This window comes from Marmota flaviventris, chromosome 6, assembly GCF_047511675.1.
Source record: "Marmota flaviventris isolate mMarFla1 chromosome 6, mMarFla1.hap1, whole genome shotgun sequence".
Taxonomy (NCBI): Eukaryota; Metazoa; Chordata; class Mammalia; order Rodentia; family Sciuridae; genus Marmota; species Marmota flaviventris.
Window position 1 is genome coordinate 145121185 of NC_092503.1, and position 16164 is coordinate 145137348.

At 39.1% G+C, this 16164-nt stretch overlaps 1 protein-coding gene across 1 annotated transcript; it reads right to left on the minus strand.

Annotated features, from left to right (window-relative positions):
• Nucleotides 1-302: 302 nt before the first annotated feature.
• Elovl2 (ELOVL fatty acid elongase 2) lies at nt 303-15769 on the minus strand. Its single transcript, XM_027948331.1, has 7 exons — nt 15712-15769; nt 11527-11714; nt 8508-8585; nt 4858-5029; nt 2556-2680; nt 1978-2112; nt 303-425 (listed from the first exon to the last, which is right to left on the minus strand). The coding sequence occupies exons 1-7, from the start codon at nt 15725-15727 to the stop codon at nt 303-305; spliced, it is 837 nt and encodes a 278-aa protein (XP_027804132.1). The 5' UTR covers nt 15728-15769.
• Nucleotides 15770-16164: the final 395 nt, after the last annotated feature.

The following is a 16164-nucleotide window of genomic DNA, read 5'->3' on the forward strand; positions in this document are numbered from 1 at the left end:
TCCTGGCCTTGGATGTGTGTGCGGCGGCGTTACAGGGTGCACCTAGGAAGGGTGAGTCTGCGCAGCGGGAGGAGGGAGAAGGGCATCTGCTCTAAAGTTTCAGGGTCCAGCATCGCCTCGATGCTGACCAAAGCATTAACGGATTAACCTAGTAGCAATATATTAATACATTCTGGTACAAATGATTTTATAAACTCAGAAGAAATTAGTTTATGCTAAAACATACAACTTCAATTCAGTCTTTGCTTTAAAACAAGCGGACTTGTTGGGCTGGTGCCAGGCATGCGTTCCCTGTCACTCTGTCATTGGGCTTTCTTGCTTATCACTCCATTCACTTCAGCGAAGCAGGCTTTGGAAAAACCATTTCTGACTTTTCCTGCAGGCAGCTCTTGCATGTCTTTTTTCATTGGCTTTTTTCGGTATGTCTGTTGGGTGTGTATATATAGGAAAGAGAAAGAAAAAAGATTCCTTAGTAAGACCTTATCTCTAAGGCTGCATATGGTTAAAACAGTCCATGAATTTCTTGGGCACTGGACTTTCTCCTAGGAATTCGTGTTTGAAATATAACCATGTTTAAGCCCCTAGTTAAAAACAGGGTAAAAGCTAGACAAATGTGTGAATGTTAATGAGAGGTTCCCTTCATCTTATATTAGGTCAGGATTTCCACATTAAGGGATTAGCACTGAAATTTTTCTGCATTAGTTTCTTACTTGGAAAGGATATAATTTTTTAAAAAGATACTACAAGTGAAAAAGTGCTATTTTATTCTAAAAGACCAACATCTGGGTTATTGGGTTGATTGGCTTCAGAGTATCCTCCATTTTTGGTGCTGGAATCCAGGCCTCCCCACTGAGCATAACCCCAGCTGGGCATAGCCTTCCTTCTATGATAAAAAGTAATAATGAGATGATAGTTATTTTTTTTTAAAGCAATAGTATTAAGAGTCAAGACTGTACTTACAGACTCAGCATCAGGACTGAAATTTGATTTGAGCCAGCGTGTGGGGCTCAGGCTTCCATTGCTATTATCTACCGCTGCTGGGCTTCTACTTACTGCCCAGGGTTAATATCCAGCACCCCAAACTCCCCACTTTCCTTTAACACTCCTCTGTGTGGCTTTGTTTGGGTCTGTCAACTATTATTTCTTAAGAGACAAAGCCTAGTCAGTCCAATTTCAGAAACACAAAATCTGAAAAGATGTCAAAGGTTTAGTCCTCCAGTTGGGCTCTGTATTTGCATATAACAATGGTGAGTTCTCTTGTTCAGCAAACTAAAAAATAAGAGCATTTCTTGTTCAAAAGAAAACGCAAATGAATACAATTTCAGAAGTACTGTTTTGAATGTAAATATGCCTTTTTTTTTTTTTTTTAAAGGAAGCATTCCATTTCCCCAGCCCACAAAGGAGTGCAATTTAAAATCTACAACCCGCTGAGGCCTATGCTCTGTCATAGCTTTCATAGGTTCTTGCAAAACAGTCACTTTGAAATTGCATTTTGAAGCTCTAATTGTTAAAAAGAAAATGACACTTAATAAACAAAAAGCCAGCGTAACCTTTCCATACTAATTGGCCTTAAGGAATTTTATCCAAATGATCTATAACACTATGATATATTAAAAAATAATGTCCCATTTTTCTCCATTCATGAAAATTTCCTAGATCTGTCTCACACCTGATTAATTTTCAGAATGCAAATACATGATGCAAACAATATAACTCGGTATTTCTGATAAATGTTTTTCAATGCAATGCACATGAAGTTTTAGTAGAATGCCCCCTAGACTATTAACTGTGGTTCTTCTTTGAGTAGGAGGCCATGGGGAGAGAAATCAGAATGCAAGTTTTACTTTTTCATTTACAGACCCATCATCTAAATTCATCCACAAGCATCTGCTTAATATTTAATCAGTAAAATTACAAACATATAACGCAAAGTGCACATATACGGTGTTTTGCTACAAATATTTCTATTTCACATACCTGAACATAAAAATTTAAGAACAGGACAACTAGTGTCATCATATAGGAGGACTGGAAGATGAGGCAACCAAAGGGGAAGCCACAGGGCTTCACGACGGCACTCAGCGTGTGGGTGATGGTGAGCAGGAACTGCACCTGCAGGGGCACAGAGGGCCAGAGTGAGTGAGTTCCGCTCCCCCAGGGCCCGGGGCCCTCCTCAGTTAGGTCAACTCCTGTCATGCTCTACATTTTGCAGGAATAAAACAAGCACAATGCTGAGGCAGCCCACTATCCTATCCAGGAACTATCTGAACTTAGTAATGGCAATGTTATATAATCACCAATACAAGTTTCTTATGAAGAAGCAGCAGCTAAAGTTATTTAAATAAAAATGTTTAGCTTATAATTTAAAAAATATTCATCTATATTTCACAGCAAGGGTCTTCTCATCATAAATTGTATATATACAAACATTTTAATTCACAAAATAATTATTAAAGGCTCTTAGAGAAAAATAGGCATCCTCATCACATGCAAAAGACAGATTCCTACTTCCTGCTCCTCCATGAGCCATGTGGAGAGAGCTGGGAGTGACATACCAGCTGAGCCTGTGTGAGGTATTTCTTCCACCAAAGGTACTTGTGCATGGATGGAAACACAGAGAGTCCATAATAGGAGTACATTAGAATGTGGATAAAGCTGTTCAGTGTTGGTCCAAAGAAACCTAGGAAAGTATAGCATGAGTTACTATTTTATAAAATAAGACTGTTCATTCTTCTTTGTCTAGTGATATTCTTCCTGTGCGTAATAACTAAAAATTAATAAAGGACAATCATATGATGAATTTCATACTGATAAATTCCCCAATTATTGTGCCATTGCCCTAAGATTTGGCAGAAACTTCTGGATGGAAGTAAACTGGGATACTTTTTCAGCCAGAGTGCCACCCAGTTCTTATTGGCAAAGTTTTAACTGTCTCTTTGTCATTACAATAGCTAATGGGGGTGGGGGAGCAGATAGCTTAGGGCTAGAGGCAGAGTTCCTCTCAACCAGAACTATCTTTGCTTTGACTAAACCTTGGATGGGAAAAAGCCTCCTGTGGGCAGCAGGTTATCATTCAGGGGAAGAGTGCTTGTCCAGGGTGCACAAGCTGTTATGACACTTGATTTATATAGAAAACAGACATAGTGTGAGTATCAGGAGACACGTTAGTGATATTTACTTGAGTTTTTATTTCTATCAATTAGTGAATGATCATTGCTTAGGTTTTTATAATACTCTTTTGAGTGGAAACTATCACATTATTTATAGGACTTTTTACACAATGATTTAAGATTTAGGTACTAATTTGTAATGAAACTTGACAAAAAATACTTAACCTTTGCAATTCTCCTTTGATAGTTATTTGTCTTCTTTAAGTATCAAATTTGTAAAAAAGTAGATTCTGTCTAGGAGGAGTGTGGAAAGCATTCCTTTCTGCCTACTGCATTCCCTACCAGTTTCCCTCCTGACACTAGTTTTTATTTGCATCTTCAGTCAGTGATATAAAGTGGTCTCTGACCTGATAGCTTTACTTCAACCCTGTGATGGGGTGAAAGTGATGCAGTCAGTAGAAACCACAACTAGGATTCTGAGTGTTAGCCAGGGGGCTAGTGGTCTGTGCTATAATACTCATAATGCTGGGGAGCTGCAGCTCTCAGGCAACCCTGGGGTCGCAGGAGGAACAACCCACACTACCAGCATGCTGTGCTGCTGTTGGGATGTTTGACAGGTTGGTTGTATTAAGTGTGTTTTTGACTTATGAAATTTTTAACTCACAGTGGGTATACCAGGATGTGGCTCCATACATTTGCACTCCAAATTTTCTTGGGATTGTTTTCTATTTCCACAAAGACATTGAGTTGTAAAACAAAAGAATTTTCTTAAATTTTACCTGTTCTGATTTTTCATAGGATATTTTCAACACATTATAAAATAGAAACTCCTGTTCTTTCCAGCTCAGTGCTTCTCAAACTGCAGTATGTGACTGATGCAGTAATGAAGTCAGTCAGTACAGTGAGAACTGTCTGCTTTTTGTATTTTGACAAGTGAAAGAGAATTTACAAAAAACAAACAAACAAAAAAAACAAAACCCCACAGTGAATACTGTTACCTGAAATTTTTGTTTCATGAAAAATTGAATATACCACAGTATATCAGGAAGAGCCACAGTTGGCCAAGTGAGGTGCACACCTGTAAGCCCCTCAACTTGGGAGGCTGAGGCAGGAGCATTGCAAGTTCAAAGCCATTCTTGATAACTTAGCAAGACCCTCTCTCAAAATAGGGATGGGGATATAGCTCAGTGGTTAAATGCTCCTGGGTTTAATCCCCGATTTTAATATGAAAAAAAAAGCCACAGTATATATTTAATGAAATTTTTGTTTCACACACAATACATAATATGAATGAGTGGGCTGGATTGTGAAATAAAATATATTTTGTACTGCAGTTCTCAGTTAAAAAACAAAATTGAAAGTCATTGCTCTGGTGGGTCACACAAAGATGTTATCTTAATTTTTCAGAATGTAAAAACAAGCCCTAAGAGCTGAAATAACTATCTATATCACAGCCAAGTGGCAACTCTTGAAGGTGCCACTTTCCATAGGAGCCAAATAGCACCTATACCAGAGTTGGTCTGCTCTGGCTGGGTATGTGTGTCTGCCTTCTGACATCTGGTGTATGGGAAAGAAAATATTTTTAAAACTTAAAATTACATTCAAATTTTGCCAGCATCAAAGGATAGAAATTCAAAGGCCACTAGTGAGCACCTGCTTCCACAGCCCCACTCCCCGCCCAATATGCAGGCCCTTGGGTGGCCTGTGAGAGCCATGGCATAGGACCAGAAACCAGCAGGGAACTTACTCTGTCCACAGGGTATCCAGTTCAAGACACACCACCAGATGTTAAACATGGAGGCATGATGGTAGACATGAAGGAAAGTGATCTGATTTGTCTTTTTTCGCAAAACAAAGAAAATTGTGTCCAGGAACTCTACTAATTTGGAGAAGTAGTACCACCATAGCACCTTGGCTACCTATAAAAATTTAAAAAGGGGAGAAAGGTGTGAGAAGTGAAAATGTCCCTGCATAGTCCTACCGCTCAGCCTGCCTTCCATACACCATCTGTACATTACCAGCGTATGTCTTGTTCTCGGACTACTTATTGCTAGTCCAGAGTCTTTGCCTCCAGTTTCTCCTCATTCTAGGCAGTATACCCTGCTCAAGTGAAAGTCGGATTTTCTTCCCAAAATACCTATGTGTCCAAGTTACCACTCAGCACCTACAGAACTAAGTGGATTCCTCATCACTGTAGTCTGGTACCATGTAAGTCATCTGCATTCTCCTACTCGAGTGCCAAGGACTCTTTTTCCTGCATCCAACACTCCTGTCCTACCTCCAGGTCAGTCACCCTTTATTAATACTCCTTCAATGCCACCACCTCCTCTGGAACTTGCCCAGTCTTTTCCTTTCCTTTGGTGGAACCAGTGGCTTCATGTATAGTCTTAAATTAATTGCCTACACCTCTATAATCAACCACCATTAAAGTCTAGCAAGTGTTGTGAACCTATTGTTGGACTGCATATAACTCAGAGGCAGACTTGTGCAGTATGTAGCTCAACAGATCATTACTGTTTGTTATACTAAATTATAATTCTTCTGTGCTCTAATGTACCTGTTTCTCTCAAACATTATATTACCTAAAGAAAGTCTGACTACATCATTTATGCCTCTGAGAGGAAGAGATTAAAAGTCAAGAAGTACTTTGTCCTTACTAACATTGGTAGGTCATGATTACCAATTTGCTTTCCTTCCAATGCCCTTTACATAGTCTTATCTACCTAGAAATACCTCTTTAGTTAAGAGCATGGTGTTTTTTGTTTTTAATGTGTTTATTTATGTATTGTAGTTATTCCTAATTGTTGGGTTTATGTCAATATACATGCATGGAATTTTGTCCATTTCAGTCCTCAGTGCTTCCTCTTTCCCTCCCCACCCCCATTCCCCACTGGTCTTACATTTATTATTATTATTAAAAATATTTTTAGTTGTAGATGGACACAATATCTTTATGTGGTGCTGAGGAGCGAACCCCAGTGCCTCACACATGCAAGGCAAGTGCTCTACCACTGAGCTACAGCCCCTCTTATAATTGGTGCTTTATAGATATACATAAATGGGGAATTCACTTGTGATATACATGCTTGCGTAATTCTGTCCACTTCATTCTGCATCTCCTCCCTTTTCCAGTCCCTCCTCCTACTCCACTGATCTTCCTATAATATCTGACCCCCCCCTTGGCCCCCCACTTTTTCCCCTTATTTTGCTCTAGCTTCCGCAAAAGGAGCTTGGTGATTTAAACATATTTTTGAAGAGGTTAGATAATAGGAATTTTGAAATTAGATTATCATGCTATACTGTCTACTTCTCAAGACATTCATGAGATAGTGGCATTCATCTTAATATCTGGAACAATTAGCCTTCAGAAATATTAATACATTTAGAATGGCAACTTTGAGAAAACTCTTTTCCCAATATGTACTAGCCTGTAATAATGCATTAGAAATAAAATGGGTATAGAGAAACCTACATCTTACTTTAAAACATATATCATCTTTTATTGATAACCCATCAAAGTCTCTTATTACAGAAATTTCAAACATTCTCTAATACAGGAAGAATAACTGTGTCCATCCTTAAACTTTTGAGAATTTTCAATATGACTCCAATTTTAGTTTTCTCAATTCCTAAAACTTTTTTGTGGGGTGGGGTAGATCATTATAAACAATTTCAAGACATCATTTTACCTATAAATATTCCTAATGAACTTTTATTTTAACAAACCATGAGTCATTATCTTGTCAAATACAATTAATTTCTAAATATCTTCTAATAGCCTTTCTTATTTAAATCAGGATCCAAACAAGGTCTGCACTGAATTTTTATTGATATGGTCTTAAAGTTTCTCATCTTGTTCCTTCCATCAGTTATACAGGATTCCTGATATTTTGGATTTGGATGTTTATTTTCTTTAACCATCTCTGCCATATCTCTAACTTGCAATTAGATTTTTAATTATTTTTTTGTAAATATACCAAATAATGAACACTAGCTACTCATCACTGAATTTCAAGAATTTTCAGTATGACTCTTGTTTTCTCGATTCTAATTCCCACCACTTTCTTTGTCAGGGGCTGGGGTGTAGACCATTATTTGTCGACACGCAGGTCTGCCAGGTAGGATTTCTGTTGTTTCAAGATCACTTCCCTCCTATCTTCTGGTGCTTCCTCGCTGCTCCAGTGATGTTCAGAGGGGCAGTGAGCTTGGATATGTAGGAGCTAAAAATGGCAATTTTTCTGTTATTTGTTTTTTTTTTTTTTTCCCTACAACAGAGATTACCCTTTTCATCTATTTGGAAACTTGGATATAAAAGGCAAAATGAGTAGATGGTCTGGCAACTTTCATAAGTTTTTTTTAAACTCCAATTTAAAAAATACATTTAGTATGTTTCAGTCCATCCCAGTCAATGTTCTTTTTGATAGTGTCCCATCGCCAGTGGGCATTCCTTCAAGGTGGCCCCTTCATGTCATGATGCTTATAATGTTTCTTTGCTTTGGGTCACTGGATGTCCTGGGTTTACCTGAAATACATTTTCTGTCCCAAACTGGAATTTGGCCACTTAGCTCTAACAACCCTCATTCCTTGGGGTAGAAAATTATATTTTGAGAGCACATCTGGATAAGCATGGCTCACTGCCCTGGGCTGTCACAGACAAAGCAAATATTTTTTAAGAATATAATTTTATTATTTCTAATTTGTATGGTTACTGGGTTTTAGTTTAACTTTTAAAAATGTCTTTTCTTTGTTTCAAATATTAGTTACTTATATAACTTACATATTTTATCCTAAAATGTCCCTGTAAGAGTCTCAGAACAGTAATAGCAACAAAAAATCCTTTTAAAGATATCTCATTAGGGACATCCACTCAAAAGCTTTTAAGTGGCCATGTCCTTACTTAATTACAGGTATACTCATTGATTTGTTTCTAAATTTTTTTGGGGGAAGATGCTTTACTTTCTTTTTATAATTACATAAAACAATTAATAGTTCCAAAATATAACACAAGGTACACTGACTCTAGCTTCCATCCCTATCCCTCTGTCTCTCAAACAATTTTGAATAGCTTTTGGTTTATCCTGCCATTGTTTCAAGAATATAAGTAAATACACATAATCTCTTGACTATAGGTGCTATACAATAACCATGGTCTGCAAGCAAAGCAACCTCGAGATGATTCTGTAACAGACGCCCTTGTTCCATTCTGTGGATGTGCCATGGTTTATTCAGCCAGTGCCCTTCAGATGAACATTCAGAAGATATTTTTGTTACCAAACATTTCTACTGGAACAGGAACCCGTTATCTCATCCCAGCCCACCCTCACATGTGGAGGAAGAGCCTCCTCTCCTTTCAGTGAGAAATAGAAACAAGGCAACCATCTGTTATCAACAGCTCACCCTGATATCGCCTTCCCCAGCGCTGGTGAGATCTTGACACTGTAAGTTGTAGCCTCCTTCCCAACTGGAGAGAATGAGCTGTCAAGGAATCAAGAAAGGAGGGCTGGTTCAACATAAGAATTTGGAAGCAATTTCCTTTTTTTTTTTTTTTAACATACATGACAATAATGGAGTGTATTACACTCATTATTGGCAACCATTCAAGGTTTGAGTACAAATGTCCCAGATTTTGGATTTAATCCAACCCTGTCCTTAAACATTATCAAGGGATTTAATTCTTGAGGTTAAACTGAAACTAGTGGTTTTCTTTACAAAATTTTGTGTAATCATCTAGTCATCTATTTCAACAACTAAGATGTAGAATTAATTGAATAAAAAATGAGTAAGGAAAGCTGGGCACATGCCTATAATTGCAGTGGCTCAGAAGGATCATGAGTTCAAAGCCAGCCTCAGCAAAAGTAAGGTGCTAAGCAACTCAGTGAGACCCTTCTCTAAACAAAATAGGGCTGGGGATGTGGCTCAGTGGTCAAGTGCCCCTGAGTTCAATCCTGAGTACTGCCCCCCACCCAAAGTGTAAGGAAACCACTAAAATTTAATGTATTGTTTGTATAATTTCATGAAATATATACCTATTGTCATTTTAAAGATCAACCATTTTCTTTACCATATTTATGCTACTTGGTAAGTTTCGTGATTAGTTAAAATCTTCTTACTCTTAAAGCAAAACAAACAAAAACCACAAACAGAGCTCTGCAAAACCTATGCTGCTTCCAGCTCCTCTGTGTCTAGAGTCTTTGCCAGACACCTTGTGTACAGTACTTGATGGGTGAATGGTCTGTTCAGAGTTACACGGCTAGAGGTGGGAGAACCATTTGACTAAAGATCAGACTTCCTAAATCACTGTTCTTTCTCAACCTGGTAAGAAAATGTTAAATTCTCTCTCTGTAAAAAATGCAAGATTCTGAAACATAAGGCATTTGGCTCTGATTCCACAAAGTATAACAGGCAAAAGGCCCAATATTTCCTGCTGTCCTAGAGATTGTAAAGGTATAGATCTGTTAAAACACTAAACCTTAAAAAGAGATGGACTACTAACATTTAGAACGTTTCAGAACCTTTGTCTTTTTTTCACTGTTCTGATGATTCTCTTTCCTTCTAAGAAAACACCTTTCAGTTACCATAATTAAAGATTATCAGGACAAATGAATCCAGTGAAAGAAGCAAGACTTGGATTTTCCTGATGGGGAAATGACCCGATTGGTAATAGAGCCCCAAAAATCCCAGGGCTGTAAGCTCCTGTTCTTACCTGGGAACAGTGACAAGCTAGACAGATCTAGGGACTACTCTAGAGGATATGCCAATTTTACGTTGGTGCATTTTTTCAAACTAAGAAAGCTGTTTAACTTTGTGTACAATAATTGACTTTAAAATTTATGGTTAGGCTGCAGTTTTGTAGCATGGAGTTCTAATCGCTATTCTCTATGCTAAAAAAAAGTCATGGAGCAAGCCAGGGCACGTTCTCTATGACAGATTGCTTTAACCAGATTTAGTCAGGCTGATCCCATCCATGTGTCACCTGTCAGAGCTACCTGCATAACAGAATAAGCAGCCAAGCCACCGAATGATCCAGTGTGAGACAGAACTTCCTGAGTGCAGGACAGCTATGTTGAAGAAAATGAAACAAGTCTGTCAAATAGGGTTAGCCTTGGCAGGTATAAACTAAATCACTCCAGAACATCCCTAGAGTTCATCCACTGCCCTAATCCAAATTCAGTTCAGTTTGCTTTTACAGATCTAGCAACTTGCCTTTACCTTGTCTAAGGGACAGTCTGTCTTTGCTACACAGAGAAACTAAACCATAAATCACTACCATGCAAACTCATCTAGTGCACTAAAATTCATCTTGTAAAGAATCCAAAATAAAAACTTTTTTCAGTACCAGGTAAAATTAGGATTTTAGAGTTGTCAGCATGGCTTTCCTGATCCCAAATTCCATCTCTTGCATTCTGATGCCTAAAATTTCATTAGAGATTCATTCCACTCACTCAAGATAATGGCTATTATACATTATTAGAATGGCACATATTAGAAGTCTGGTGCGGTGGAGTGCATCTATAATCCCAGGGACTTGGGAGGCTGAGGTGAGGCAGGAAGACTTCGATTGCCAGACCCTCTCTCAAAAAAGAAAAAGGGTAAGGAATGGGAGAATGTTCCTCAATGACAGGGTACACTTGAGTTTAATTCCCCATATTACAAAAAAAGAGTGCATATTAGAATAATGCACAGAATAAACTCCAGATGAGAAAACCTATATTTTAAGGCAAGGATTTAATTCAAACACAGCAGGAAGTTTTGGTCAGTATCAGTCATGTATAACTTGTATGAATCCTACTTTTTGTTTCCATGTATCTCCATCTTTGCTAAAGCAAGTTTAATACTTTTAGATTTTGCCTAGTATAATAGTAACTGCTGGTTGAATAGGCAGGGCAATCATTACGTGTTCCTCTTCTCGTAAAACCATTTGGGTCTAGCGTGTGCTGCAGCTTGGCAACTGGAGCCAAGTGGAATGCCAACTTGAGCCTCCAGAAGTCAGTCTTGAGGGACAACTGACAAAGATGTGATTGCATTCTTTAAGGGTAGGTGTGTGCATGTATATGTGTACACATAACATTTATATGCATGTATATTTGCATTTCAGTGAAACTAACTGAATTTGACATCTAAAAAAAAAAAAACTTAGGTTAAAAAACACATGATCTTTAAAGGCCCATCAAATTTAAATGATCCCAAATTGCAATTAGACTAAGGATTAAAGAATAGGCCTAAAATGGAATAAGAAAAGTTCAAGTTAGAAACAAAGACTTCCAGAACTTTGGGAAGGAACCATGTCAAATGCTGGAACAAGTTCTTGAGATCTTAACAGTAATGACAGCAACTGTGGAGCGTTCTGGTAGGCCAGATGTGACTGCTTCCTAAATTCACTGGGCCACCAACTCCAGCTTTGGCCAGAGATGCTTACCTCTACTAACATGTAGGCGGAGAGAAGTGTGATTCCAAGATTATACAAGGTGAGGATTCCCCTGAGAGAAAAAGCAGGTCTGTTCTTCATGTATTTGTTACCCAGCCATATTGAAAGCAAATATATGACAGTAAGAACAAAGGTAGGCAGGTATGAGTCCAACATGAACCACCCTCTGACTCGGGAATCTGAAAAGAAGCACACAGAATCCCGAGGAACGAGGTTTTGGTTAGCAATACTTTTTTTATACAGCATTTCCCCCATGAACGCCATGTACTGTTTTTTTTACGATACATACACAAATTTAATGCCTTTTTTCATTTGCACTAAGCACTTACCACCACATACCATAGTCAAAACTTTTTTGGTCTTTTTTCCTTTACAGTTTCATGGATAGATTTATTCTTACTGTAGATTTTAGCAACCTCAGCATGGATTATTTTTAGTGATGCTGGCAAATTTGAATCTACCAATCTTGCACAGTGGGGCATTATTAAGTAAAACAAGGGCTGTGATTACACTGTCCATGTGATAACCAAGAAGGCTACATATCCACCACCTCCCCCATTATTCATTGCTAACACCCATCCCCCATAGGGAAAATCTGGATAGTCAGAAGGCACATTTTTATTATACCCTAATTTCTAAAAACCACATTGCCTAGAATCATTTATACAATAAACCAGGAGTGGGTATATTATCCTAAACAGCATCCTGGGATTATAATACAGCCAAAGATAGCAAAGGCTTGGAGCTGATGATTGAGAAGTGAAAGAAGAAAACAAAGACAGGAAGAATGAACACCAGGGAGGTGAGAGCCTGAGTACATCAAGTGCCTTGAATCTTTAAAAACCTGAAAAAAGCCCATGTGATAGCTTCATCATAGAACTGTTAACACCTGGGAACAATTGTAGACACAATGACTTGCTCTTTTTGTTTAAAGACCTAGAATTATAAAAATGGCATACTGTTTTTATTCTCCATAAACAGTTTAAGGAGCTGGTTTTGCCAATAGGAAATGCCCTTTCCTTGATCAACTCCCCTAGTCTCAGTCCCTCTTCCTACTACTCCCACTCTATCTACCAACCTTTAGTTAGACCACCTGTCCTAAAGAAGGCACCATTTTTGGGAAAAAGTGCCTTGAGACTGGTGCCATTACTTAAATTCTGTACGCTTTTCCCACTGGCAATAAAGATAACAACTCTCACCCACCTCCCTCTTAATAACCAAAGCCTGTGCTATGTACCACTTCCTGATGTTCATTTCTGTGTAAAAAGTCATCCTTGTGGGCTGGGGCTATAGCTCCGTGGTAGAGCACTTGCCTTGCATGCTTGAGGCACTGGGTTCGATCCTCAGCACCCACATAAAATGAATCCAACTCAAACTTTTTTAAAAAAAGTCATCCTTTCTTGCCCAGATAAAAGGCCCTGCCTTCTGAAGGGAGCTTTTTCCTACTCTTTCATAACTGCAGCTCCTCATTTACATAAGATGATTTTATTATGGCTATAACTGTTACTGAGCATTTATTCTGTTCTGAAGCCTGCATCAGTTTATTCTCAAAGCAATCCTATTATATAGGTGATATTATCCCCAGTTTGCTTTTGAGGAAAAGTAACTTATACTATCTCTATATGGTGGTGTATCCACCAAAAGATATGACAAAGCCCTAACTCCTGGTATCTGAATGTCACCTAATTTGGAAATGGGTCTTTGTAAATGTAACTGAGTTAAGTTGAGCCATACTGAATTAGGATGAGTGGTGTCCTCTAAAGGGGGGAGGTTTGGATACAGGGACACAGAAGAGAAAATCATGTGGAGGCTAATGATGCATCAACAAGCCATGGAACCCCCCCAAGGATTGACAACAACCACCAGAAACTTGAAGAGATTCTTCCCTATCACCTGGGGGGGGGGGGGGGAAGAGGCCCTGCCAACACCTCAATTTCAGACTGCTGGCTTCTAAAACAGAATAAATTTGTTATTTTAACCCTCTAGTTTGCAGTACTTTGTTATAGTAGCTCTAGGAAAAGAGCACATCTAAAATAATTGGAAAGCTGTTACCTTTCCAACTCTAGTATATGTACTAGAAAACAGTGAGCAGGTCTTATTAAAAATGTTGTATCTAAAAATTTTTGCTACAGTTCTTAAGAATGGTCATAATGCTCCAATAAAAACATGGGAACAAATGTAATGTTTCTTACCTTTGAGAACCTGAGAAATATTAGCTCTACATCTGTGTCAGGTACAGATACCACGTGTACATAATCAGAAGACGGGACACCTAGAAGCTTAATAGGTTTCATGCCAGGCAATTTAAGCTAGGGCCACTTGAGGAAGGAAAAAGGATTCGAGATACTGAGCACCCTGTCACCGGGGAGGATGTGTGATTCAGTTGTCAACTGTACAACCTCCTTGCTACAGCGGAGAGCTTCCATTAAAAACTGTCACAACTGAGAAAACGAATGCAGTCCTTTCCTCCACAGAGCTCATGTCCACGTAACTCCACATCATGCTGATCTTACTGATAGCGAAGTTCAGTGTGAACTTGGCTCAGAGACGTTGTTTTTGACTCCAGTGGATGTGCCCAGTAGAAAGCCAGTCACCTAAGTCACCTAATTCATAGTTCCTCCCAGTATCCTGCAGGCCTAGGCAAGAGGTTGCACCCTCTACCCCCACTAGACCTGCAAGGTATGGAATACATGAAAGTGGGTACATAGACAGATCCTTTGTCCTGGTTACCCACGGGATCACCAAGAGGAGAGAATATGGAAAAAGTTTTTTTTTTTAAAAAGCAATCCATGACACACACACACACACACACGTATAATTTTTTTTTTCACACTGGGGATTGAACCCAGGGCTGCTTCACCATTAAGCTACATCCCCAGCCTTTTTTATTTTCTATTTTGAGACAGGGTTTTGCTAAGTTATTGAGGCTGTCCTCTAACTTGTGATCTTTCTGCCTAAGCCTCCCAAGTCACTGGGATTTCATGCGTGAGCCACTACTCCAACAGAGTATCATTACAACTATATAAATCATCACATTAACGTGGAACAGTTTACAAAGCCTGTATAGAACTGCGGGTTGAGAGGGATCAAAACAATATCTAAGGGGGATATAGAGGGGAAAAAAGGAAATTTTCCTTCCTTTTCCACCTAACAGAGTTGAGGAAATAACTTGAGAGAACAATGGATTTTTTACAGGTTTGTGAACCAGCAAGGCTCAAGTGGAACAAAACATTTTGTCTAGAATTCATTCATTTGCAAAATATCTAGTGCCTATTACATTCCCAGAACTGTGATAAGCTCTGCAGAAAAGCAGTCCTGGTTTCCGCCTCATGGCACACCTGCTGTGAGTTAATAGTGGAGTGTGCCGAGAAGGAAGCTTGGCGAGAAGCCGCCACAGAGGAAAGAGCCTCGCGTAAAGGGCACGTTTCAACTGGTATCTATCTCAAGTGTGAGAAGGAGCAGACCTGACTGGGAAGTGGAACGGGAATGGAAGGGAGGAGGTCCATGCTCAAGGAACAGCACATAAAGGAACTGTATGTATCTGAGGAATTAAAAGATGTTTCTAGTGCCTGGGTCAAAGCTGAGTAAGGAAGACTGGCACTGAGCTGGCGCAGCAGCTGGGGCTACATCATTCAAGGGTCTGTTGTCCATGACGAGAAGTTTGGTCCAACCACATGGGTAGTAGAAAGACACTGATGAACTGTAAGATACAACACAGTAATGACTTGGGTCTTTAGAATATTATCCCAGCTGATGCTTCTTCATGAATGATTGGAAGGAGAGAGACTGTTAGGAGCCATGACAGTCTAAATTGCTGGTGATGGAGGAATGATTGAGAATTCCAAGCTCATTCCAAAGGCCGGGGGAAAGAGAAAGTTCACCTGTGCTTAAAGGCAGGAATTCTACAGATGACCGGGCAGTGAAGAATGGAGAAGGAAGAGGAAAATCTACAGAGACACTGGAGGAAAACACTGCATGTCATTCACTGTGTTCCTGCTTCCTGCTCCCAGAACTCCAGTACCAGGTGAGGTCGAACAGGAGGAGAAACGGGCCCTGTGGGATGTTCTCGGAGGACATTAAAGGTGAGGGTGCTATACTGTTTTCAAGACACCAGAGACAACATAATCCTTTTCTATAATTAAATGGCATTTTTCCTGCTCTCAAGAGCTCACTCACCTCGAGGCCCAAACATATAATCCAAAAAAGCATTGATTTCATCATCGAAGGCCTTTAGATGCTCCTAAAGAGAGAAAGAAAACATTATTTAAGGTTATTCATTTTTCAACTCTCAAAATGCTACTGCCCCAACCCACAGTTACAGTCTCCAAGGGCCCAGCTTCAAGGAGTGTTTACTGCAAAGACTTAAACAGGAAATGCAGCCTCACCTTTCACAAGCTTGCAGAGACTTGGAAGGAAACAATCTCTTTCATTTCTCATTTCCTGGAAAACAGACTTGTTGCATTTAAACTCAATGCCTTTTACCTCTGGAATGCAACTGTTCCATAAGCAACTCCCACTGATGCAACTAAGGAGCTATGTGTAAGCATCAGGGAAAGTCTTATGAAGAATATAAATGCAATTTTTAAATGGAAATTAAGCTGCATTATATTTCATGAGGCCAAATCTAAG